Below are 26,258 nucleotides of genomic sequence, written 5' to 3' on the forward strand. Positions count from 1 at the left end.
TCAGTGGTATAAGTTTTCGATTTGCTTTTTGTATTTCCGGGTTACAAAATGTCTCTTGATCTTTGTCGTTGGACCTATGGAGAAAAGAGAAGCCAGTTCAGGGTGGGGATGAAATAAAAGTCCATGTGCCCCAGGCGTGACCAGACGACAGGGTCCCATGGCTGGGCCTGGGCCGGTGGCCGGCTCTGCCATCGACTTCTTGGGTGTGACATCGGTGTGGGGCTAATGGAACCCCCACCTTGTCCTCGGGCTGTGGTGAGGATGTCGTGAGCTGGTGGGTGGAGAGCATGCTGAGCTCTGTGCCTGACATGGACAATGCACCCAACAAAAGAGGGACACCACCCCCTGATTTTACAGGTGAGGAAACAGGGGCTCAGAGAGGGCCAGTTGCTCTGAGATCACCCAGCAAGTGCCTGGCGGGCTGAATCCCTGATCCACAACCCAGGATGTTCCATAGGCTCCGAGTCACCCAGGGGTGTGGGCTTCCCCCCCAAGGGTCCTAAACAGCCCCTCGAGGATTACATTTCCAACTTGTACATGAAATGACCGAGGCTCATAGGGACAAGTCACTTCTCCGTGTGGTGGGCACAGGATTTGAACCCGGGTTGTTCGAAGCCGCATGCTCGCCCTCTCTCCCACTCCCTCCAGTCCGTGCTGTCGAGTCCAGCTGAGAGTTGAGAGCAAGCCCCAGAGGGGGACATGGATAGAAAGCAAGCCCCCCACTCTGGACTGAGCCCTCCCCTCACTGGGGAGACACACAAAAACACACTGATACATAGGGGAATTTCAGACTTGACGTGTTAGGGAGGCGAGAAGACAGGGTGATATGGTAGGTGTGATGGTTAGCTACAGGGCTGATATATTAAGGGCAATGGCAAGCCCCTTTAGCCAGGGTGGTCAGGGAAGCCTGCTCTGAGGAAGTGGCTTTTTTAGGGTGCCACCTGGACCATGAGAAGGAGCCATCCAGGCAAACAACTGAGGGGGAAGGGCATTCCAGGTAGAGGGAACAGCAAGTGCAAAGGCCCTGAGGCAGGACCGTGCTTGGAGAATTGGAACAGCAGGGAGGCCCGTGCAGTTGGGGCAGAGTAAGTAAGAAGGAGCAGTCAGCAGGAGAGAGATCATGTAGAGCCATAGTGAGGAGTTTAGGTTTTATTCCCAGAGAGGGGATGTGGCTGCCTTGGGGAGAAGGGACTGTATGTGTGTTGAATGTGTGTGTGTGTGTGTGTGTGTGTGTGTGTGTGGTCGGGGGCTTGGGGAGCTGGGCACCAGTTAGCTGGAGGGGGCAGCGTCCCTCTCCCGGTCCCCAGCTGGTCACACAGACCCCTCGACTCCCAGAAAAGGGCATGTCTCCTCAGAGCCCACGTGGCCCTGGACACTAGCAGGAGGCCAGCCTCCCAGCGCCAAGGCCACCGGCTCTCCAACTCACCTAGCTCTCCACCACTGATGGAAAAGTCCTTCTCCAGGATGACCCACTTCTGAATCCTCTGCGCGTTGGAGACAGCTTCCTGATTGACGGCGTCTATACCTCGCTGGATGGCCCCGTAGACCAGCGGGTCTCGCAGCTCCAGAATCTCAGTCACCGTGGTCGCCTGGCTGCCCAGGTTCTGGCAAAACTTGATGGCCTCCAGGCTCAGCCTATCCAGCGGCTCTCCGCTCATCCCGTCGACCTCGCACTGCCCCAGGAGACCCCTGTCACCAGATCCAACACCCACGCACACTCCCTGTCCCCCCCAGCACACCAGAAAGCGGGTCCCAGACCCACAGGGGCAGAGACACCCCCGAGGGATTGCAAAGCCGCGTTTACTTTCAGCGTCAGCAGGATGCTCAGGAACTTTGCCTTGTCGCCCACTAACATGGCGTGGCTGATGATGGGAAGCTTCTCCTTCACCATGTTCTCGATGGGAACGGGTGGCACGTTCTCGCCGCCAGCCGTGATGAGGATTTCTGGAACAGAGTATGGCTCGGGGTGGGTTCAACCACAACAACGCAAACCCCGTCCCCTCGAGGATCAGAGGAGACAGACGTTGGCACAGACGACCACCCACATAAAAAAAAACCCAGAAGCAGAGGGGGGACCCCTGCCGACGGCCAGGACTCTCGCCTGGCCCTTCTCCAAGCCTCAGACCCAAAGGCACTCTGCCCCTCGTCCCCCATCTTCTTCAACTTCCCACCAAGCGTCCAAGTCCTGTGCATTCCACTTGGACAGCGTCTTATTAACTCACCGCCCATTTCTCGGTCCCCCGTACCCTGTTCCAGGCCCTCTAATATGTCTTGTTTGGAAGATGGTGAAATGCTCCTGGCCACACCCCGTCTCCGTGTCTCCTGTTTTCTCCATCACTCGGCAACCCGCAAAGGACCTGAGTCCGGTTTTCCCCAGGGGCGTGTGTAGCATCCCTAATTCTGGCAGGCTCTAAGAGAATTGTGTCACTTTCTCCCCAGCCTGTCAAATTCTCTGAGGGCTCGTTCATCAGGATGCTAGCTGCTTCCTGTCCTACCCACCCAAACCCTCTCCATCCCATCCCGTGATCTCGCAGTCGCCTTTACTAGGTCGTTACAGCAGCAGTGGCTATCAACATGATCTTGTAACGGGCATCTACGGTGTTGTCTGCCCGGGGACCCTGCCTCTGGGTCAGCACACCTGATGTTTCTTTAGGGAACTTCTCTCCATCTTTAACACGTGTGGTTTGGGCAGGGTGGACGGAGGAGCGAGCATGTGACCAGGTGTGACCCATCAGCATATTCCATCCTCTTACAGTGAGCCATTCTAAGATGGGATCCAATGAGAGTCAGGACTAAACCTTTGCTGAAACTATGGGGCATAACACACTCTTATCCCTCTGGGGTTAGGGTGAGCCTAGACTGTTGACGGCAAATGGGAAAAGCCTCTTCAAGCATGGCCCCAACACAGAGGAGAGCTCAGGAAGAGAAGGATAAAGAGATTCCTTGTGACATCGTTTTGGCACCTGGATCCAGCCACGCCTGAATCTCACAAGATCTTTTGGACTTTTCTGGTTTTGAGCCAACAGCTTCCCTTTTTCACTCAAACCTGTTGCTTATCATGGAGATAGTGCTAACATAGCCCACTCACTGAACAGTTACTGCCTATGTCAGGCTCAGCGCCAAAATGCTGTATCTACATCAGGGGTTGGCAAACTTTTCCACCTGTCTTTGGCCAAAAAAAATATGGTTTTCACGTTTTCAGATGGTTGGGGGGCCAGCCCGGTGGCACAGCGGTTAAGTGCACACACTCTGCTTCAGCGGCCCAGGGTTCGCAGGTTCGGATCCCGGGCGCACACCAACACACTGCTTGTCAGGCCATGCTGTGGCGGCGTCCCATATAAAATAGAGGAAGATGGGCAGGGATGTCAGCCCAGGGCCAGTCTTCCTCAGCAAAAAGAGGAGGATTGGCATCAGATGTTAGCTCAGTGCTGATCTTCCTCACCAAAAAAAAAAAAAAAAAAAAAAAAAAACGGTTGGAAGGAAATCCAAAGAAGAATGCTATTTGTGACACACGAAAATTGTATGACATTTTTATTGTCACACAGCCACGTCCATCCGTCTATGTATTGTCTGCGGCTGCTTTTGAAGTACAGCAGCTGAGCTGAGAAGTTGCAACTGGGACTGAAAATGAGGTGGGGGCTGGGGGGTCTCTGCTTCTGCTTGTGTGCCAGGCCCTTAAATGTTTGGGGGGGGGCCTGCTTGCAGGAGGCCCCCCGCAGAGCCCAGCCCCTGTACCTTTGATGCGACCGGTGATGTAGAGGAAACCCTGGTGGTCCATGCAGCCCAGGTCCCCGGTGTGCAGCCAGCCTTCCTCATCGAGCACCTCCACGGTCGCCTCCTCCCTCTCCAGGTAGCCCATGAAGACGTGCCGGCCCCAGATGCAGATCTCCCCCGTGCCGTCCTTGGTCTGCTGGTACAGCATGTTCTTACACCCACTCATGATTTTCCCGCAGCTGCCAGGAAACAGGAGGGGGAAACTGAGACCCAGAGAGACGAGGTCACCCGTCCAGGTCAGCGTGGGTCTGCAGCCCAGGCTCCTAACTCTGCCCAGCTGGCCCAGGCTGGATCTGCCCCTTTCACACCTTTCCAGGTGACCAGGACAGCTGATTTTAGATCAGACAACCAACCAGAATCTCTTTCAAGGTTTAAGTTCCTTCCACAAGACGGAATAGCACACTATCTGGAATCTGGATTCTTATGACTCCTTTTCCTAGAGGTCACATTTGGGACCAAAAACATTTGGGTGGTTTTAAGACACAGAAAAGAAAGGATTTTCTTATTGCTTTGCTGAGATCTCTTTCACCGGTAGTTAGAAGGGCCAATGGTTTTAGAGCTAAGTGCAGGGATTCATTTAGTTAGCAAGAGAAAAAAGACGGCATGCCCGACAAGCTCAAAATTTACAAAGAGCCTCCTTACGACTTCCCCATTGAAGGGCTTTCTGGGAATGTGGAAAGACCCAGAAGCCATAAAGAAAAGATTGATAAAAAGTCACTCATGTAAAGAAAAAAATTTCTGCACAGCAAAAAAAACAACTTAACTAAAACCAAAACATCAACGACAAACCTAGGGGTAGAATATTTGCACTCATATCAAAGACAAGGGGCTGATTTTCCTAATATGTAAAGAGCACCAACAAACCAATAATAAAGGGACCACAAATCCAGTTTTAAAAATGGGCAGATGATACGGACAGATAGTTCAGAAAAAAAGGAAATACAATGGCTTTTATATATATGAAAGGATTTTTTTCAACTTCACTCATAATAAAAGGAATGTAAATGAAAGTTATGTTGAGATACCATTTTTCACCAATTGGTTTAGGAAAATATATGGTGTATATACAAAGCATTCCCTTTAGCATCGTTTGTGGAGACAAATGATGGAGAAAAAAGCCCTAAACATCCACCAATAAGGGACAAATTAAATACATTATGGTACATCCACCCAGTGGAATACTACGCAGCTGTTAAAAATGAGGCAGCTGTTTATGATGGTGGGGAACATTCTCTGTGAGGTCAGAATCCCTTACTAACCAAATCCACTTGATTTCTGAGCTTGGATGGTGTGAGTCAAGACTGAGTGGAAGTTTGCATTACGCATCCAGATAGTGAGGGATCCCATGTTATCTGAGTTTATTTGGTCCCTGAGCTCCAGATAGCAAATAATAGTTCAGAGGGGACGAGTTTTGTGTCCATTTTTACAGGGAAAATGCTTCCATTTGGGATAAAAGTGTGTATGTTGGCAAACTCATCCAGAAAGAACTGGAGGTTTGGGGTGGGAGGGAGGGAGCTTTCCATTTGATCATTTTACACCTTCTGATTTTTTTTTGACATGTGTATTCCTCGTCAAAAGAAAATAATTAAAGACAGAGGCTGGAATCTGTACCTTTCCTCCAGAGTTGGGACAGTGTCACTTCTCTTTAGGGAAGGGCAACTCTTGGGTTCTGAAAAACTCCAGTGGGCATTTGGGTTCTGCAGAAAATAGACCCAGATTGGATTGTGGAGGGGAAAGAGGGGGCTATTGAGGTACGAAGCTCCCCTGTAAGGTAAAGTAAAAGGCAGGAGATGGTTTTGCCAGATTAGGAAGATTGAGCTTCCTTCTTGCTAAGTTCAAAGGCAGTGGGAACCTGGCCAAGCATGAGTGGAAAGCCAAACTTGCAATATGGCGGCAGGGAGGGAGTCAGGGAGAGACCCAACTGGAAGGTTCTGTGAAGGACATGGTGCTCAGACTTGGAGTGCAAGTTGCCTTTGGTATTCTTACTGTGTCAGGATCATTGGGTTCAGTCCTACAGCCTTGGGTGAGCTGAGCTTGGGACAAAGCCAGAAAGGACCCGTGGACATGTTTGGGATGGAGCATCATGGAGATGAAGGGTCCTGAGGTCTCAGGAGGAAACCTAGGGTGGGCAAGCCTGGGGTGGGCCATCTGGAGGCAGAACTGGCAAGTGACCATCGGGGGAGACCGTGGAGCATCCTGAGAGCCTTTCCCCTTGACTGCGGGCTCTCCTACAAACCGGGGCTTACCATGGTCATCAAGATTTGGTGCTCAGAGGCTGGAGAACAAGGTCATTCTGGAGATACCAAGTCAGGAGTCATCTTAGCCCAGAGGTCTGCCCACCCTCCCATCTTCATCCCCTTGACCCCGTGTTGCTGGAGGACCAGGGGTCTGCCCAGGAGGCCAGTACCTTAGAACTCTGTAGTTATCCTGGTTGGATATGGTGTGGGGTCCTGAGCTCTCGCTCATACCGTACATCTCGCCTATAGGTATGTCCAGGCTGAGAAAGAACTCGGAGGTCTCTTGGCTGAGGGGCGCGGCCCCGCTGATAAAAGAGTGGCAATGATCAAAGCCAAGGGTGCTCCTGACTTTGCTGAACACGAGGGCCTTCGCCACGTGGTAGCTCACGGGAGTGTCATGTGTCCTGTGAACAAGAATGCCACAGCCGGTGAGCCAAAGGGGGCTGATGGGACCCGGCTGGAGAAGGCTGAGCCCCTCCGCCCCTACCCTCCCTGCCCGGCCTGGCTGGACCCTGCACCTACCCCAAAATCCTTTTTGTGTTGACCTTTAAGCCAATAGTTCTTGCCCATAAAAACACCTTCTTCCTCAAGCTTGAAGATTTGGCACCACTTTCCTTTATCTTCTCCTGCATCTTCTCCCAAATTCGGGGCACCCCTAGGAAGACGGTCGGCTTTACCTCCTGCAGAGTGCTGACCAAGGTGCCCTGCAGGGGGCAGAGCTGCGTTAGCCACACCTGCACCTTCCACGGACCCCAGATGTCCATCTCGCCCCAGCCACCCAACTCAGCCCAGGAGAACCTTCCCTTGGCTGATTGGACCAGGGCCAGCTCCCAACCCAAGGGAGCCAACCCATTGGCTGGCTGGCAGCCAATCAGATTTTCACACTCTCCCTAGGGATTTGGTGGTGAGCACAGACTGGGAAAAAAACTTCAGCCTGACGATGCAGTGGAATATTATGCAACTGTTAAAAAGGATGCAAGATTCTCCCCCAAATTAATCTATAGGCTCAATGCGGTCCCTATCAAAATCCAGACAGGCTTTTTCGTGCATATTGACAAGCTGATCTTAAAATTTATATGGAAATGCAGAGGACTTAGAATGCCAAAGCAATTTTGGAAAAGAAGAACAAAATCAGAGGACTTACTGATTTTGAAACATTATTGAGTAGGGTGATCAACCGTCCTGGTTTGCCCAGAACTGGAGGAGTTCCTGGAATGTGGAATTTTCAGTGATAAAACTGGGAAAGTCCCAGGCAAAATGGGACAAGGTCCTACCATAAAGCCAGAAAAATCAAGTCAGTGCGATTTTGACGTAAGGATAAACGTATAGATCAATGGAACAGAATAGAAGATCCAGAGATGAATCTTTACATTTGTGATCACTTGACATTCAATAAAAGTCCACGGCAATTCAATGGAAGAAAGGATATTCATATCCAAAAAAATTAAGAATAAAACAAAATAAGAGCTTATCTTAGAGCCTTACTTCTTGCCAAATGCAGAACTAAACTCAAAATGGAATCACAGACCCAAATGTAAAGCTAAAACTAAAAGCCTTCTAGACAAACCCATCGAAGAAAATCTCTCTGACCTGGAAGTAGGCAAAGATTTCTTATATATGACACTAAAAGCGTGAAAGAAAAAAAATAATAAATTGGACTTCATCAGAGTTAGAATGGAAAGACAAGCCACAGAACTGGGAGAAATTATTTTCCAATCATATATTCAATAAAAGACTTGTATTCAGAATGTATAAAGAATCCTTAAGACTCAACAAGAAGAAGACAGACAACCAAATTTTAAAATGGGCAAAGATTTGAACTGATGTTTTTCCAAAGAAGATATACCAACAGCCAAGAAACACATGAAAACTTGCTCACCACCATAAGTCACTAGGGAAATGCAAATTAAAATGACAGGATACCACTTCACACTCACTAGGATGGCATTAATAATAATTAACAATAATAATAACGTGTTAGTGAGGACGCAGGGAAACTGGAACTCGCATGCACTTCTGATGGGAATATAATACGGTGCAGCCACTTTGGAAAATAGTCTGGCAGTTCCTTAAAATGTTAAGACACCTTTATCACCCGTCAAGTTGAGTATTGTAAATGTTTTGACCGTATTAGGGGTTGATAAGGTTGTGGAAGGATAGAAACTTCTCAGGTCCCGTAGGTGAGTGTGTTTACATTATGTATTCAACCAAAAACTAAAGTATTTGTTGAGTGGCTACTTCATCTCAAGACACTGAGCATGGGGATGTGAGAGGGACTGAGAGGGGCCAGGAGATATTTAAGCAAGAACTAAATGACACGGAGGAGTCAGCCATGCAAAGAACAGGAGAAGAAACCTTCTAGAAGGAATCACAAAGACCTTAAGACAGCCTGCCTGACGGAGAATGTGGAAGGCAGAATCATGGCCCCCTAAAGATGTCCACATCCTAGCCTCTGGAACCTGTGAATATGTTACCTTTCATGGCCAAAGGGACTTTGCAGATGTGACTAAGTTAAAGATTGTGAGATGGGTTTGGTTTTTGGAGCTTTTAGGAATTGAGAATACTGACTTTTTGAAAAAACTACACACACACACACATTCTGCTTTCAATACCATTCCCATCCTAGGCTTGGGTTGTTCAGTGTACAATCTATACAACTGTACATGGATGGCCTGACTGGGATAAAGATAAAAGCAAAAAGAATGAGGCCAACCATTTCCAGTGCTGCTAAATGTTAGAGCACAAGATGAGGACAGAGGAGCCCCTGGTTCTGCCCTCGGCCTTACCTTGAGAGCGTCTGGTTGAGCAAAGTATGTGAAAGCCCCGATCTTCATGGGGATCCAGACATCCATCATCTGAGCCGCAATGTGGCTGAGGGGGAGGTAGCTGACCACCACCTCTTGCCTTTGCGGAGCGTGAGACAGGCCGCAGTCCCTCGCCGCCGTCCCGGCCAGCCATGTTATCTAGAAGACAGGTCGGGCTGACGGTCAAGGGCGCCCCGTCCTCGCAGGAGGGCCATTTGCGTAAATGCAATTCTTTAGCAAATGCTTACAAAGCACCTACTATGTGCTGGGCACCACTCTTGTACTTTACAAACATTAAGTCATTTAGTCATCGTAACATGCTGGGGTTGGTAATTAGGATTATCCCTATTTTGCAGATGGGAAACAGAAGCATGGGGCGGTTAACTAACTTGCCTGAGGCTAACAGGAGGTGTAGAATTCAGTGGGCCGCTTTGTGAGATTAAACAGACCCCCTCAAGTCCAACAACAGACCCTAAAGTCAGAACATCTAGCTGGAAAATCAGAAATCTGAAGGATCCAGTAAGTGTCCCAGAATCAAATCCTAATTCCACCATTTGCTAGCTGGGAGACCCTGGGCTGTTTGCTTAAAATCCCTTGCAGCCTCTCTTTCCTCATCTGTAAAATGGGCACAGAGGCATCTCACGTCCAGTCTATAACTATGGAACCAACGTGGTCCAACAAACAAAAAGGCCACCCATAGTCCCACCACATAAACACCCCAACCATTAGCGTATGAACGTTTTTCTTTCTCCAATGAATATTTTGATGTAAAGTTTTCATGTATCTATAATTGTGCAATCTGTCTTTCTCACTGCTGTCATAAATCTCTGGCAAACAGTTACCTTGTTAATCCAGCCACATGGGCCTCCTGCTGTTCCTCCAACACATCAGGTCTGGTCCAGCCTCAGGGCCTTTGCACTGGCTGTTCCCCCTGCCTGCAATGCTGTTCTTCCAGCATTCCCTGTGACTGACTCCTTCTCGAATGTTAAGTTTCCACTTAAATGTCGCCACCCCCGAGAGGCTGTCTCACACCACCCAGACTGGAGTTTCCATTATTTGTCTAATTCTCTAGGTGCCACTCACCTCAACCTGAGTGGTTTTATTTTGTTCATCCCCTGCTTTCTTCCCGAGGGCCAAGACTGGGTTTGTTTTGTTCAGTGCTGTATCCCTAGCATGAGGTATGTGCTCAGTAAATTTTTGTTGAGTGAATGAATGAATGAGGAGATAGAAGGGACAATTAAGTGCAGCAAAGTATGCAACATGCTTGGCCCATAGCAAGCCCTCAAGATTAGTCCCAGTTCTTTCTCTGGGCCTCATGATGGAGGGATTTTACTTCTGCCCCCGTAAGCCACTGTCACTCACAGCCTCTGCTCCAAGGCACCAACACCCATTTGTCAGGGAAGGGGCTTGGCATATGTGGACCATGGTCACAGTGGTGTAGACACTCCTGGGTTCAGACCCCAGCTCAGGCCTTTCTTTGTTCTGTGACCTTGAGCAAGTCATTTCCCCTCTCTGAGCCTCAGTTTCCCCATCCGTGAAAGGGGTTCATGAGCGACAAGTTAATATGTGTTTCTCTCAGCATGGCACATAGTCAGAACCCTATAAATGGGAGAAACTTTGACCTGTTGATGTATGTTGAGAATCCTGGGCTAGCTTTAACTTCTTGCAATAGAGATGATGATTTAAAACATAATAATAACTAACATGGGTGTAGCTCACTATGTGCCACGTGAGACACCTGAGTGAAGCCCTTCTTGGGCCATCCAGCCCAGCCCGGCTGGAATACAGCAGAGTGACCCCAGCTGATGCTGTGTGGGGCAGAAGAAATGCCCTGCCCCAAATCCAGACCCAGAAATAAGACATTGTTGCATTTTAAGTTGCTAAGTTCTGGAATGGTTTGTTACGCAGCAACAGCTACCTGACACAGTATATGAAATAATGTAACCTTGATAGCAACTCTAAGAGGTAGAAACCATTCTTCTCTCTGTTTTACAGATGGGGAAACTGAAGCCAAGAGAGGTTAAGGAACTGGTCCCAGGTCACACAGCCAGCATGTGGGAGAACTAGGATTCAGATCCAGGCAGCCTCGCTCCAGGGTCCATGCTTGTTGCCCCTGTGCTAGGAGAATATCTCACCAGACATGAAGCCACTTGCAGAGTAAATGCTGGCCAGAGTGGGGTGGGGGTCAATCAGATTCCTTTCATTCATTCATTCATTCATTCATTCCACAAAAGTGGATTGAGTCCTCTTACGCGCCAGGCACTGGAGACACAGCAGCCAACAGACAAGCCCTGTCCTCAAGGAGCTGACGTTCACGACAAACAAGTGACTATATAATATGTCAGTGTAAGAAATTCTAGGGAAGGAAGAAGTAGCCACAGGAGGATTAGGGACGAATGGGGTGGTTTATTGTTTGCTATTTTAAACACGGACTTCAGGGAGGGCTTCACTGAGGAGGTGACATTCAAGCAGAGACCTGAAGGGGTGAAGGAGCAAGCCATGTGGCTTTCTGGGAAAGAGAATTCCATGCAGAGGGAACAGCCAGTGCAAAGGCCAGTATTTGCTGGTAACTATTAATAGCTAGGCTGCAGGAAAAAGCTCTTATAAGGTAGAAATACTTCCTTTACAAACTATCAATCTTTCTGACTTACAGAGGGGAGCCACCATTGCCAGTTGGGTGCGTGTCCTGCCAGTCACTTCTCTGATTTTAAAACTTACATACACGCTCATCGCCTGTTGGCATTTTTCACTTTTTAACAAAAATCACATTGTGGTCCGCTTACTGCTCTGCAACTGGATTTAAAGTGTTTGTATCCCATCTTTGGACATCCTTACATTAGCCACATAGATCTACAGTGTAGTTAAAAATGTGGACTGGGGAGCCAGCCTGCCTGTTTGTTGTGTGACTTGGGCCAAGTAATTTAACCTCTCTGGGCTTCAGTTTGCTCATCTGTAAAAATAGCACTGGCCTGATAGAATCAACAGCTGCGAGGATTTATTCCGTGTAAAGCTCTTGGTACAGCAGCTGGCATGGAGTAAGCATGTGGCAAAAGTGAACGGTTACTGTCTTTCTTATTCTTTTTCCTTTTAAACAGCTTTATTGATGTATAATTGGCGTATAGTGAACGGCACACATTTAAAGTATACAATTTGACACATATTGACATATTTCTACACCCGTGGAGCCATTACCACCATCAGGATAGTGAATGTTTCTGTTGCCCCCCAAAAAATTTCCTCCTGTCCCCTTGTAATGCCTCCCTCCCTAGGTAACCATTGATCTGCTTTCTGTCCCTATCGATACATTTGCCTTTTCTAGGGTTTTATCGAAATGGAATCTTCTAGCATCTATCACCCTTACTCTTTGATAACAGTGACCTAAATTCCCAGCCGTTTTGGATTCCACCTCTAGACACATAAATTTTCCCGAAACACGCAGCCTTCCTCGAGTAACAAAAACCTCAACTTCTGCTTTGATCCTGAAACACAGAACGTGAACCCTCCTCTTTCACGTATTGATTTTATTATCAAACACGGATCTAAGCTCTCCACAAATACTAACTCATTTATTCTTCAAAGCAACCCATGCGACAGGGACTATGACGTCATGTCCATTTTACAGATAAAGAAACTGAGGCTCAGAGATGGTACATGTCTTGCCCAAGATCACAGAGCCAGGATTTGGACCCAGGTCTGCTCCAAAGTCCTTGATCTCAACCCCCCTTGAAAGCGTGCATGTGACTCTCTACGCCCCACTGGTTGGGGACCTGAAGAAGGCTAGACCCCTAAACGCCACCCTGCCCCTGTGGGTCAAGACCCAGAACACCCCGAAGTCCACTGGCCCAGAGCAAAGGGACACGGGATGCTCCAGAGCTCGTCCCTGTCGGCAGAGACGGCACTCACGTTGTCATGGCTGAGCATCACGGCTTTGGGATCGCCCATGGTCCCCGAGGTGTAGATGAGCACAGCGCACTGATTGGCCTGTTGGCTCCTCACGATCTGGTCCAGCTGGGAATCGGGGATGCTGCTGCTGAGTTCCATGAAGTCATCCCACTGTGGAAAGAAAGACAAGCAGAAAGGGGAGACTCAGGGGGCGTGAGAGGTGACCTCAACACCAGGAGTGCCCTTTCCCCACTCAGATCTTGTCCCACTGGCTTCTCCTAAAGCACAACTCCCAGCAAAAGGAAAGGCTTAGGCTGCGCCAGCCCTGGTTCCTTTTACAAAAGCCCCAAGATGTTTGCTTCTATGCCTCCACTTCCTGGGCAGGCTACTTAAGACCCCGGGCCTCAGTTTCCTCGTTTGTAAAATGAGGATATCAGGATCCAACTCCTTGGGTTGTTCTAAGCAGTGAATGAGTTAACATACGTAAAATGCTTAGAAGAGTGGAGTTCGATATTATTTGATCGCTGCCTTCCCAGATTCTACTCTGCACCCCAAACTTCTCAGTTACCAGATGGATGGGGACGACTCCACCCCCAGCCCCAGAGGTCAACTCTGAATGGTTTAAGGCAGAGGAGTCCATTTGCCTGGGCCACAGTGATTGGATCAGATCTGGGCATGTGACCTCAGATAGTCCAATCACAGTGAAGGTCAGGGCTTTTGCTGGAAGTGCTGTCTGGACATGAATGAGTCAAGCTGTAGCCCCAGGAGCTGCTGGACCGTCTCAGGACTCTGGGGGGAAGCTAAGGCTGGAATGGAGCCAAGAAACCAAAAGGAGCCTGGGTTACATTATTTGAGCCTCTGGTTCCAGCCATGCCTGAAATCCACACCCTGGGTTATAGTTACAGGAGCCAACAAATTATCTTTTTTGCTTAAGCCCTTTGGGGTCAAGCTTTGGTCATTTGCAACCAAAAGCAGCCTTAGTGAGAATTGATACATTATCTCCTGATAGCAGATGAAGGAGCTGAGTCTCAGAGGCGGTAAGTTACTTGCCTAAGGTCACACAGCAAGTAAACAGAGGAACCCGAGATGGTCTGATTCCAGAGCCTTAACTACCATTGAATTTGGTGCCTCAAAAGGAAATGTTGTGTTGTAGGAACTGAGTAATAAATGGGACCTTTAAAAATTCTACCATGGAGCCCCAACAGGTTCTGGACGAGGGTGATTCCCTGTCTTCAAGATGGAGGGAATGCAAAGTCCTCCAGATATGGCCAGTGTTTCCTGCAAAACACAAGGCCTTTGGGGATCCCTGTCCTTTCTCTGAGACACGCCCTAAGCTGTTCCCCAAAAGGGTGCCCCCTAATGGCTTGTGCAAGACCCCATCCTCCCACGGCCACAAATGATTGGATTGGCTAGACACCAGACCCAATCTGGTCCAATCCAATCCTCTCTCTAGGAAATCTGGGATTGGTCCTGAGTCCAACCCCAGCCATCAAAACCTGCCCAGGTCATCGTCTTATTCTGCCTGCCCCCTGTCCCCAAATTTCATGTTTTGGTTTCTCAGGCTTTCTTTTTCTCTCAGCTCTAACAAATGTTATTCCTGAACTGAATCTTAAAGCTAAGTTTTACTCCCCCTTGCATAGAAGTAGATACTATTCTATTCCACAAAACTGTCCCCTATAAGTCATTGTCCTCACCCCTGTGGGATTTTGCCCCCCAGGGGACAGTAGGCAATATCTGAGGACATTTTGTTTCAAGTAGGAGAGTGCTACTGGTATCTGGTGGGTGGAGACCAGGGAGGCTGCTTGGCATCTTACAATGCACAGGATGGCCCCCGTGATGAAGAATTATCCACACAAAATGTCCACAGCTATGAGGTTGAGAAACCCTGCTGTAAATGTTATTAATAACAAAGGAGTTTTTTAAGTTATCCAGATTTAAGGTATTGTTGCTGTGATGGTCACTTTAAACCTCTAAAAAGTCTGTAATTCTGATCAGTTGTCTTATTTAATTAGTCGTCATCCTGGTCTTAACATTTAAATGTTTTCTGAAAGGTAGGAAGGCTGGCGAGTGTCTTGGTTGGCCAGAAAGGATCATTGACACTTTTTCTCCCATTTGCATGGAGGGCAAACCAAATAAACTCCATGACATTTTAGGACTTCTGATTTGAATAATGGGTTTGAGGGTCTGAGCTCATGGAAATTAACAGGAGCTTGTCCTGGTGGCTCACAAGCCTCCTGGCCTGGCTTCTGTGAAATAACTCAGTGTATCCTTAAAAACAAAAACCCCTCTTTTGGCTCACATGAGTCTCTGTTGCTTGCACCCAAACATTTCCTGAGACCCTGAGGCAGAGTGTATTTTCAAAAAATGACTGTGACAATATTTATGGTGTCACACACTCTTCAGGGGCCTTGCCCCTCCCTCAGTAAGAGGTGGAGTCTGCGGCCCCACCCTCCATCCTTGATGGGCAGAGTACGGTGGAGGAGATGCTGTGTGACTTCCAGAAGTAGGTCATTTAAGGTGAGACAGCTTCCACCTGGCTCTTTGTGTCTCTCAAGATGTTCTCTATGGTGATCTGAGCGTCCAAATAAGTCCAGAGGCCCTGAAGTCACCATGCTGGCGAGATCACGTGGAGAAGCCACAAAGAGGACCAGAGGAAGGTCCCAGGGGAGCCCCAGCTGCAGGGTTGGGACCACAGGGAGGACCAGGGACTTCACCTCGAGTGCAAAGTCTACAGAGATGCCCCCCTCAAAAAGAAACCTCTTTGTAATTAAGATAAATAATATTTTAATGCAATATTTTTAAAGTCACAATCAAAGGAAAAAATAATCCACAATGAAAGAAGTGTCAAAATTTGAAATAAAGACAGGCTCCAACAGGGCTGCTGATCCTAGCCATGGCAGAAATGCACAGGCCTATATACATATTTGTAGATATTAGACAATGGTTAATGGTTTTAATAAAAATATTATTGATGACTTTGCACCTATTAAAAGCCAGGAAAGCAAATTTATAATAAATTCTGGTTTGGATAGCAATAAAATATTTAAACTTAAAATAGTGTTGTGAGTTTTAACACTTAATTTTCAGTGATGCAGTATTTTTTCGGTTACCCTAATTTTCCGAAAAAAATTAATAATAATAAAATGATTCTTGTTGTCTTATGCCACCCATTTTTGAGATGACTCACTACCCAGCAATAAATAACCAGAATGGACACCTCAGAAATCAGACCCTTCATATCAGAAAAAAAAAAAGAAAAAAGCCTCTTAAAGGCCCTGCCCACTTCCCTTTTGAGGCCACGCCCACTTCCTAGCTCACCACTCACTTGCTTTGAGAGGCCACGCCCACTTCCTAGCTCACCACTCACTTGCTTTGAGAGGCCACGCCCACTTCCTAGCTCACCACTCACTTCCTTTGAGAGGCCACGCCCACTTCCTAGCTCACCACTCACTTCCTTTGAGAGGCCACGCCCACTTCCCTTTCCAGGCTCCACCCTCCCCTTTGCTCAGCTCACACACACACACACACACACACAGACACACACACTTACAGAGTACAGGTTCTTAGCATTGCTCTCTTTCATCGGCAGCTTGTACTGGATGATCGCTTTCAGGGTCTCCATCCTGCTCAGCGGAATCTGAAAGAAAGTTCCGCGTGGGCCCCATGGCCACCCAGCCCTGGGAAAGAGGGAAGCTGGGTGTGCATCCTAAGCTCTCCCACAGCAACCCCAGCCGCTTTTCTTTCCCATGCCCACCCGTAAAAGGTGGCTCTTTGTCTTGACTGACAGGAAACAAGCTTGTTTTAGGACTACTGGGTTCTTTGTGGTCGGTACCAGTAGCCTCCAACAGTTAAAGGTGGATGAAGACAATAGCCTCCCTGAGCCAACATGTCTCAGGTGGAATTCTGCTACACAGAGTTGTTGAGCCAGCACCTTGCGCTCTGCACCCAGGATCCAGCTAACCTTCCAGCTGGAGTCAGGCCACAAAAATCCTCTGTGAATGTGGCTGGGACCTGGACAGGCTCGAGACTCTCTACCTAAACCTAGAACTGTAAGGTTCGGGTGACCAGGCCTGCGGGATTCTTGTACCCTGTTCATGCAGAAGAAGGGGTGTGCCTCTATGACATTTCTAGCCAATCCTGAAAAAGTCACTTCCAACATCCAGTATGCTAATTCTAATTATAACCAAGTGTCTGGCATGGGTGGGAGAGAAAGATGACAGAAGTACTTGTAACAGCAGGACGAGAGTTTTCCAGAGAGACAGAGGGGGAACAGACATCCAAACAGCCTACAGCAGGCAGTAGCTGGGGATGTTTGGGGAATATAAAAAGTCCAGGATTGGGGCCGGCCCCATGGCGGAGCGATTAAGTGTGCGCACTCCACTGCTGGCGGCCCAGGTTCGGATCCCGGGCACGCCCCGATGCACCGCTTGTCAAGCCATGCTGTGACAGCGTCCCATATAAAGTGGAGGAAGATGGGCACAGATGTTAACTCAGGGCCAACTTTCCTCAGCAAAAAAAAAAAAAAAAGAGGATTGGCATCTCATGTTAGCTCAGGGCTGATCTTCCTCACAAAAAAATAAAATAAAATAGAGGAGACAGGGAAGCACTGGAGAGTTGGAGGGTTATAAGCCATGAGAATCACCCAGAATCAAAGATTTCCAAGTGGAGCTAAACATCCAGTTTGGGAGGAGCACATCAAGAGCCTGGCTTTGAATCTTCCATAAAGCACAACAAATCCCCCACAAAATGCACATCAGTGAAAATAAGACAGAAATAATTCAGATATTGCTTTACACATGTGAGGCTGAACATACCAGAACCTGGTCAGAAAGGCGTAGCAGTGACGTGGGTGCGGGGTGGAAGGATGGGGTACGTGGCATTTTCTAACGGTGGAAAGACCCAGATCATAAACCAGCATTCAAGACAGGAGGAAGGACCTCCAACCATCACCCATCACCCACACCATAGTGTGTTCTGCTGTGAACAGAACAAACGGGGTACAACATGAGTGTTGGACACTACGGCAGCATTGCTTCAGAAAGCAATTTCAGGAAGCAGGTCCTTCCTGAACCAGGTCAGGAATTAGGCATCAAAGGAGGCTGGCGGCACAGTGTTCTATTTCACTAAGTCCAGCTAGGATTTCATTGAGTTTGGAAAATGTACCCTAATTTCAGAGATGTTAAAATATGGGAAAAGACATGTCCAACAGTGATCGGACGATGCCATTTATGGCAAGACACATCTTGACTCCAGAGACCTTAAAAAGTGGAGAAATGTGTAACTCAGAAGTGATGAAATATGGCCCTTGGGCCGAGCAATGAATCTGGTCACTAGGCTCACCCCTCCCAAGGACTCCCCTCCCCTTAGATTCCTCCCACCACAAGCTGGTTCAGGAAACTGCAGCTCATTCAAACACAATTAATTGGCAAAGTTTCTACAACATCCAAAAGGATATCACAAGGAAAAAAAAGACTAAGAGAGGAGCCAAATTTCAATGCACACAAAGCAAAGGAAACTTGCCACCCAACATTCCAAATAAAATTAACAACGTAACAAAGTAAACACAGCTGGGAAAGAAGAACCCAAAGGAAATGTAGCAAGCGCTCAGGAAAGAGAGAGCCAGACCCCCCAAAAAAGTGAAACATGAAGAGGTGGAGTTTAGGAAAGAAATAGAAGAGAAAAACAAAAGCATTTCAGAAATGATGCAAATGATAATAAATGAAAATTACGAGGATCGTGAGGCTCGGAATAATTACACTTCTAAAAGAAAAATAGCAAGCAGTGGACTGTACATAAAATAATAAGTAAATACTTTTTTTAAATGGAGGCTGAATAGGAAATTGAGTTACTATGAATTGGAAATGAGTCTCCCCCATGCCACCCTGCTCCCTCCAAAAGCAGCTTTGCTGGTTATCCCAAAGTGGTCCTGGGGGACTGTTACTGAACTCGTGCATGGGGCAAGCCCCACCACCCCACCTGATCATGAGCAAAGAGACACCTGGGCAGAGCCCTGAGGACCCCCTAGGCGACTGGTGGGCAGTGCTGGGTGGGGGTTTACCGAAAGGATTTTCTGTAACTGTTGGTCATTCTCAACCAGCAGGACATTCACTTTGGCATGAGTAATGACGTATTCACAAGCCTCCGCAGAGTTGGTGGCATAAATACCAACACAAAGGCCCCTGGGAAAAGAAAACACACACATGTGTGCACACACACACACACCTTAAGGCGAGAATGTCCTGGAAAGTGGGGGGAGGGGAAAGCCTTGGCACCAGCTCCCTTCCCTCCACCACTTAAATGACGAAAACAACAAAAATATAATGATGCTGAGAGCAGCAACTCCTATGGTGTCATTATGATGTCAGAACATGGAACTCACACAGTATCCCATTTTACAGATGAGGAGACTGAGGCTCAGAGCAGGGAAGTCACTTGTTAGGGGTCCCATGGCAAATAAATGCTAGAGGTGGGATTTAGACCCCACAGTCAGCCACCTGTTGCCTTCATTCATGGTCTTCTGTTCTTGTTTCTTACCATTCTGCTGTGGCTTTAATTTGCATTTCCCTGATGGCTAATGACATCAAGTATCATTTCAAGGGCTTGTTGGCTATGTCCTTTGTGACATTTCTGTTCAAGTCTTTTGTCCATTTAAAATCTTTTTGTCTTTTTATTACCGAGTTATAGAACTATCTTACATATTCAAGATACTGGTCCTTTTCAGGTTTATTGACGTGTATGTCTCTCTTGCCTGCTCTCCTGGGGCCGAGTCTGAAATCCCTGTTCATGTCTCAGTGGGAACCAGCCCAGGGCTGCCAGGCTCTGAGCGGCGACTCGCCAACACTTACAGTGAACCAAGCCCATGGTCTTACCCTGCTAAGATGGCGCCAAGAGAAGCAATAAACCACTCAGCGGAGTTAAACCCCAGGATGCCAACTCCATGGAAACGCTCCAGGCCCAGCTGGGAAGGCAAACACAGACAGACAGATGAAAACGGAAACAGGGAGATGTTTTGCTTCTGGGTGGGATCTGCTCATCGGGATGTGTGAAAACAGATCCCAGCCACCTGGGGAAAAGCCAGTGTTGAGCCTAAAATCTGGGGTGTGATATTTTTGTGACTATGGGGAGGCTGGTTTTCCTCCCTCTGCATAATGCCTCACTTATTTATTCTTATTTTTTAATGTGGTAAACAATATATAGCATGACTATACCATTTTGACCATTTTTAAGTGCACAGCTCAGTAGCGTTAAGCACATTCACAGTGTTGTGCAACCATCCCCACCACCCATCTCTAGAACTTTCTCACCTTCCCAAACTGACACTCGGTCCCTGTTAAACACTGACTCCCCCTCCCCTTCCCCAGCCCCTGGCCCCACCATCTACTTTCGGTCTCTATGGATCTGACTCCTCTAGGGACCTCCTACGAGTGGGATCATACAGTATTTTTGTGTCTGGCTTCTTTCACTTAGTATAATATCCCCCAGCTTAACCCATGTTGTAGCATGTGTCAGAATTTCCTTTTATTTTAAGGCTGAATAATGTTCCATCTTATGGATGGACCACATTTTGTTTACTCATTCATCCATCCATGGATACTTGGTTACCTCCATCTTTTGGCTGTTGTGACTAATGCTGCTATGAACATGGATGTGCAAGTATCCATTTGGGTTCTTGCTTTGAATTCTTTTGGTTACGTACCCAGAAGTGAGATTGCTGGGTCATATGGGAATTCTATGCTTAACTTTTTGAGGAACTACCATAGTGTCTTCCGCAATGGCTGCATCAATGTACATTCCCACCAGCAATGCACACAGTTTCCAGCTTCTCCTCATCCTCACCAACACTTGTTAATTTCTGTTTTTTTTTTCAAGTACTAGCCATCCTAATGGGTGTGAATTTATTTTTATTCTTCATTAAAAAAGTACTCTAAGAATAATATCCTATAGTGGTGACAAACTACACTTTTAAAGGTGCAGCCTTGATCTGAATGTGGTTGAGGATGAACCAGGAAACCTGGACATGAAGGTGACCATCCTTGGAAGAGGCCCCGCTTTGTTTCTGGGTAACTCCATCTTTTTTGGCTCTTTTAGTCAAATGAGGGAAGGCTGGCAATGACCCCCAGTTCTTGGGGAAAACATAAGTATTTGGAAGGCGTCTACATGCTGATGCTTCAGAACATGGATGCCAAGTGTTTCTGCTTAGTGACAAAAGGCTGTCTTCGTTGTAGACAGAGTGTCTCTATTAATGTGTAGATAACTGATTTATTTCTGATTGGACCCCTGAAGTTTAGGAGAACAGGGATTCTTGAACTCCAGAACTAAGGACAGAGCTAAGGAGGATCACCTTTCAGGAGAGGTGAACTAACCACAGCACTAAGGCGCTGGGGCAGAGCAGCCAAGAAGAAACTCATCCCAAGAAGATGGTTCTTAATTGTGGCCTTTCACTGTCTCTCGCTGAAGACACAGGGTCTCAGAGGAGGGGAGAGAGGAACTCAGGTCCTGGTCAAAATGTGATCGGACTTCCTATAAATCAAAACCACCAGGAGATACCCTTTTACAATAGGAGATACCTATGATATTTATTATCTGTTGGTGTATAACACATCACCATAAGCTTAACAGCTTAAAACAGCATACATTCATTCTCAGTTTTCATAAGTCAGGAGTCTGGGGGCAGCTTAACGGGGTCCTCTGCCTAGGATCTCCCAAAGCTGCAGTCAAGGTATCAGTGGGGACTGTGTTCTCCTCTGAAGCTCGGGGGTCATCTCCCACCCTTATGGGTTGTTTGCAGAATTCATTTCCTTGTGGTTGAATGACTGAGGTCCTGTTTTCTTGCTAGCTGTCAGCTGGGGACTACTCTCAACTCCTGGAGGCTGTCTGCCATCCCCTGCCACATGTTCCTCTCCACAACATGGCAGCTGGCTTCCTCAAAGCCAGCAGGAGAATCTCTCTTTTAATGGTTCGCCTGATTAGGTCAGGCCCACCCAGAGCACTTGCCCTTTGGACGAACTCAAAGTCAACTGATTAGGGGCCTCAATTCCATCTGCAAAATCTCTTCACCTTTGCCACCACAGGAGGGAAATCCCATCATAGTCACAAGTCCTGCCCATACTCAAGGGAGGGAGATTATACAGCATGAGTACAATAGGGGCTGGGAATCTTGGGGGTTGTCTTAGAATTCTGCCTAAAATACCTATCAAATTGGCCAAGATGAACATTTTTGATAATATGATGGCAAGAATATAGGTAAGCAGATTCTCTCATACATTCTGAGTGGTCATACAGAGGCACTATCTTTGTAAGAATTCATCGTATGAAGTTCACTGTGACACTACATATGGTAGCAAAAGGCTGGAAACAACTTAAATGCCCACCAGTAGGGGGCTGGTTAAGTCAACTGTTACATACAGATTTGCAGTTGTTGAAAAGAATATGGATTTTTTTTTTTAATGAATCAATATGGAAGGATCTCAGAGGCCAGCCTTCAAGATGGCCCCCCATGATTCTCCTCTCCTGGTATTTGAGCTCTTGTACAATCCCCTCCCACATTGCATCAAGATTGGTCCGTGTAACCAATAAAACATGTTCACTCTGTCTTTTGGATCAGTCATTCTGGGAGAAGCTGGCAGCCATATTGTGAGGACACTCAAGCAACCCTATGGAGAAGACCAATGAGCAAGAGACTGAGGCCTCCTGCTCAGAGCCAGCCATGTAAGTAGTAAGCTTGGCAGTGGACCCTCCCACCCCAGTCAAGCTTCAGATGATGTAGCCCAGGCTGACAGCTTGACCACAGCCTCCCGAGAGATGCTGAACCAGAAATATCCGACTAAGCCGTTCCTGGATTCCTGACCCATAGAAACTGTGAGATAATAAATGTTCATGATTTTGAGTTGCTAAATTTGGGAGTAATTTGTTATGCAGCGGTATCTAACTAATACATAGAGATACTATGCTAAGGGAAAAAAAGAAACATGCAGAACTGTGGGTATAGTATGTATCATGTGTGTAAAAATTTGCATATGTAGAAATTATATATCTATACATAATTTATTCCCCTAAAGGACTTACAAAAAACTGTCAATGGTGGCTGCCTCTAGAAGAGAGGGGTCAAGAATTGGAGGGAAAATTTTCACCAATTAACCTTCATGTCTTGTGGTGGTTTGCACATTTTGTAGCAGATGTGTGTATGTGTGTTACCTATTCTGAATGAATGATGGAATAAATGATGAATGAATGAATGAATGAAGGACTCATTTACCTTGATCAAGGCTCTCCCAGCCTTCCGACAAGCCTCGTAGTACTGGTTGAAATTCAGAATCTTCCATTCTTCACTGCTCTTCGATGCGAGGGCCGGATAAGTCCCAAATCGACTGACTGACTCCCGAAAAAGTTCAGGGATGGTCATCGGGGTCTCGTGGCCTGGCCCGTGTTTTGAGAGCCTCAGAAGGACTTCCCCATCTCGATGAACGGTCCACAGCCGGGGAGTAACTGCAAACAGTCACCAGGGTGGGGTGGCAAAGATTTTTATTCATTTAATAACTTTGGGGGAGGGATGTCTTTTTGGACTTCAAGTGCCAAGTGTTGAATTAATCCTACTCCTCCAGTGAAGTCAGAGGGTCAACACTGGTCTATTCAAGCTTCCTCTTCCATATTTATTTTTTCCTTACTCCTCACAACAATTTATCATGGAAAATTTCCAGCATCCAAGAAAGTTGAAGGGATTGTATAGCAAACACCCTCTTACTCACACCTAGATCCCACAGCTGCTAGCATTTTGCTGTATTTGCTTTATCAGATCTCTAGCCAGCCATTCCTTTATTTCTCTACCCATCACTGCATCTTATTTTTTGATGCATTTCAAAGTAAGGGGCTGCTATCCATCCATTTCAGCCTTAAACAATTTAGCATATGATCATTAACTAGAGTTCCATATTATTTCCAGGGTTTTTTGTCATTTAAGGTAAATTTTACATGCAGTGGACTACATATACTTTGGCCAGTGAAACATGAGACATGACTGATGTGTGTCACTCTCTGGGAAGACTTAAGAGCCAGTGAGTGATTCACCGCACCTTGTTCTCCTGCCACAAAAAATAAAATAAAATAAAATAAAGGCTATTGGCCTGAGGCCAGTAGAAAGACCCCGGAGATGGATGCACAGAGGGAGCTGCCAAGCATAGTCTTCAATAGACACTGGGAAATGAGGCATGAACTATGTATCAGTCAGCCAGGGCTGCTGCAACAAAGTAGCCCAGACTGGGCGGCTGAAACAACAGAAATTTATTCTCTCAGAGTTCTGGAGAGGAAAAGCCTGGGGTCAAGTGTCAGCCAGGTTGGTTCCTTCTGCGGCCCTGATGGAGCATCTGTTCCATGCCTCTCCTCTAGCTTCTGGTGGTTTGCTGGCCATCTTTGGTGTTCCTTGGCTTGTAGAAACATCACCCTGATCTCTACCTTCATCTTCACATGGCGTTCTCCCTGTGTGCACCTCTGTGTCCAAATTTACCCTTTTTATAAGGACACCAGTCATATTGGATTAAGACCCACCCTAATGACCTCATCTTAGCCAATCACATCTGCAATGACCCTATTTACAAATTAGGTCACGTTCTGAGGTCCTGGGTGGTAGGACGGCAACATATGAATTTGGGGACTTTGTGAGCTCTCTGGGGTCTCTGTTATAAGGGCACTAATTCCATTCATGAGGGCTCCACCCTCATGACCTAATCACCTCCCAAAGGCCCCACCTCCTAATACCATCACCTTCAGGGTTAGATTTCAACATGTGAATTCTAGGGGGACACAAACATTCAGACCATAATGCAGGAGACATACTTCAACCCATAACCATCTATATCAAGGGAAGGCTAGTTCAGAGAGGTCCCCCCATCAAAACCCGCCCAGCCACAAGGAGCATTAGCAGCGGGAGTCATGCCAGCTTATAACAAAATCGCCCAGTGGAGATGGGGGCAACGTCAGGAGAACGCCCTCGAGGAAATCAAAGTGCAGCTCATCATGCCTCCCTCATCTCCCGACTCCAGACGTCCATCCTGAGGCATGGGGGAGCAGAGAAGCTTTAAATTGGACAAAAGAGTGGAGGGATGTAGCCTGGATACTGGTGGGGACATTTTAACAACTATAGTGGTTTGAGTGGCGTTCCCCAAAAATTCGTGTACAGAATCTCAGAATGTGACCTTATCTGGGAATAGGGTCTTTGCAGGTGGAATCAGTTTAGAACCTCAAGATGAAATCATCCTGGATTGAGGGTGGGCCCTAAATCCAATGACTGGTGTCCTTATAAGAAGAGGACATAGAAACACACAGAAGAGGGCCACATGACGACAGAGGCAGAGAGTGGAGTGATGAGTTTGTAAATGCAGGAACACCAAGGATTACCAGCAGCCGCCAGCAGCCAGGAGAGGGGCATGGAAAAGATTCTGGGACATCCACAGCCTCCAGAAGGATCCAACCTGACTGCACCTCGATCTCGGACTTCTGGCCTCCAGAACTGGGAGGCAATACATTTCTATGGTTTCAGCCACCCGGTCTGGGGACTTCGCTACGGCAGCCCCAGGAATCTAACACAATCACCAAAATGAGATTTTGAAAACTATTACTATAGGAGAATGACTATAAAAGTTATCATTCTCGCCAACATTTATCCACTTGGAAGAGGGCAGCTGTGAATGAGAATGGAGGCGCTTTATCGTCACATAATGCTCCTTGAATTTTGTTCCGGCGGTAAAATGGTTACAACACAATGATAACAAATTATTATTACTGCATCTGATATATATATATTTACATCTGTACTATATATATGTATATATGTACAATTACATCTGCACCATATATATTATTATTATATCTGCATTATGTATAATATTATGTCTATACTATATGTATATAATTATATCTGCACTATATATATATACACATGCAGAATTGTATATATATATACACAACGTGTATATATATATATACACAATTGTATGTATATATACACAGTTATATCTGCACTATATATATTATTACATCTGTACTATATATGTATATAATTACATCTGAACTATATATATACACACAATTGTGTATATATACACACAATGTATATATCTATGTATATATATATACAATTGTATATGTACAAACATACAATTACATCTGCACAATATATATATGGTTCCTGGCTGCTTTACCCCCCTGGGCTCACCACCCTAATAGGGAGGTGCTATTATCAGTTATCGATGTCCCCCTGCTACAAATGATACAAATGAAGCCTCAAAAGAGCAAGTGACTGGCCCACTGTCACAGGACTGGTAGAGCTCTGCTCTGAATTAAGTGGCCCAGCTGTCAACTGCTTCCCTGTGCTGCCTCCACTCCCATCAGATGCAGGAATAGGCCCCCAGGTTCAGGCACCTGGGCCAACGCCGGGGGCCTGGGCGAGGAATGGCTGAGTCCTGACTCTCCAGGCCCAGGCTCCTTTATGAAAAGCCTTGGCGGAGTCAGTGAGCCTTTCTCTCTCCCACAACATACCTTTTGTTTCACTCATGTCTACTTTAAGGTT

At 46.9% G+C, this 26,258-nt stretch overlaps 1 protein-coding gene across 2 annotated transcripts; it reads right to left on the bottom strand.

The window, feature by feature from the left end:
• LOC101406756 (long-chain-fatty-acid--CoA ligase ACSBG2) lies at positions 1 to 26,258 on the bottom strand. Of its 2 annotated transcripts, none has more exons than XM_087425253.1 (13): positions 26,228 to 26,258; positions 22,953 to 23,182; positions 19,567 to 19,655; positions 18,756 to 18,876; positions 16,248 to 16,334; positions 12,719 to 12,868; positions 8,798 to 8,974; positions 6,534 to 6,715; positions 6,182 to 6,415; positions 3,736 to 3,953; positions 1,805 to 1,944; positions 1,427 to 1,589; positions 1 to 74 (listed from the first exon to the last, which is right to left on the bottom strand). In XM_087425253.1, exons 1-13 carry the CDS (start codon positions 26,241 to 26,243, stop codon positions 1 to 3), a joined length of 1,881 nt encoding a protein of 626 aa, XP_087281379.1. In that variant the 5' UTR covers positions 26,244 to 26,258. The 2 variants fall into 2 exon arrangements, with proteins under 2 accessions (XP_087281379.1, XP_004441310.3); XM_004441253.3 differs by having other exon boundaries at positions 1,427 to 1,673; positions 26,228 to 26,243.

Source organism: Ceratotherium simum, chromosome 39 (assembly GCF_057802395.1).
Source record: "Ceratotherium simum simum isolate JZ-2026a chromosome 39, ASM5780239v1, whole genome shotgun sequence".
NCBI classification, from domain to species: domain Eukaryota; kingdom Metazoa; phylum Chordata; class Mammalia; order Perissodactyla; family Rhinocerotidae; genus Ceratotherium; species Ceratotherium simum.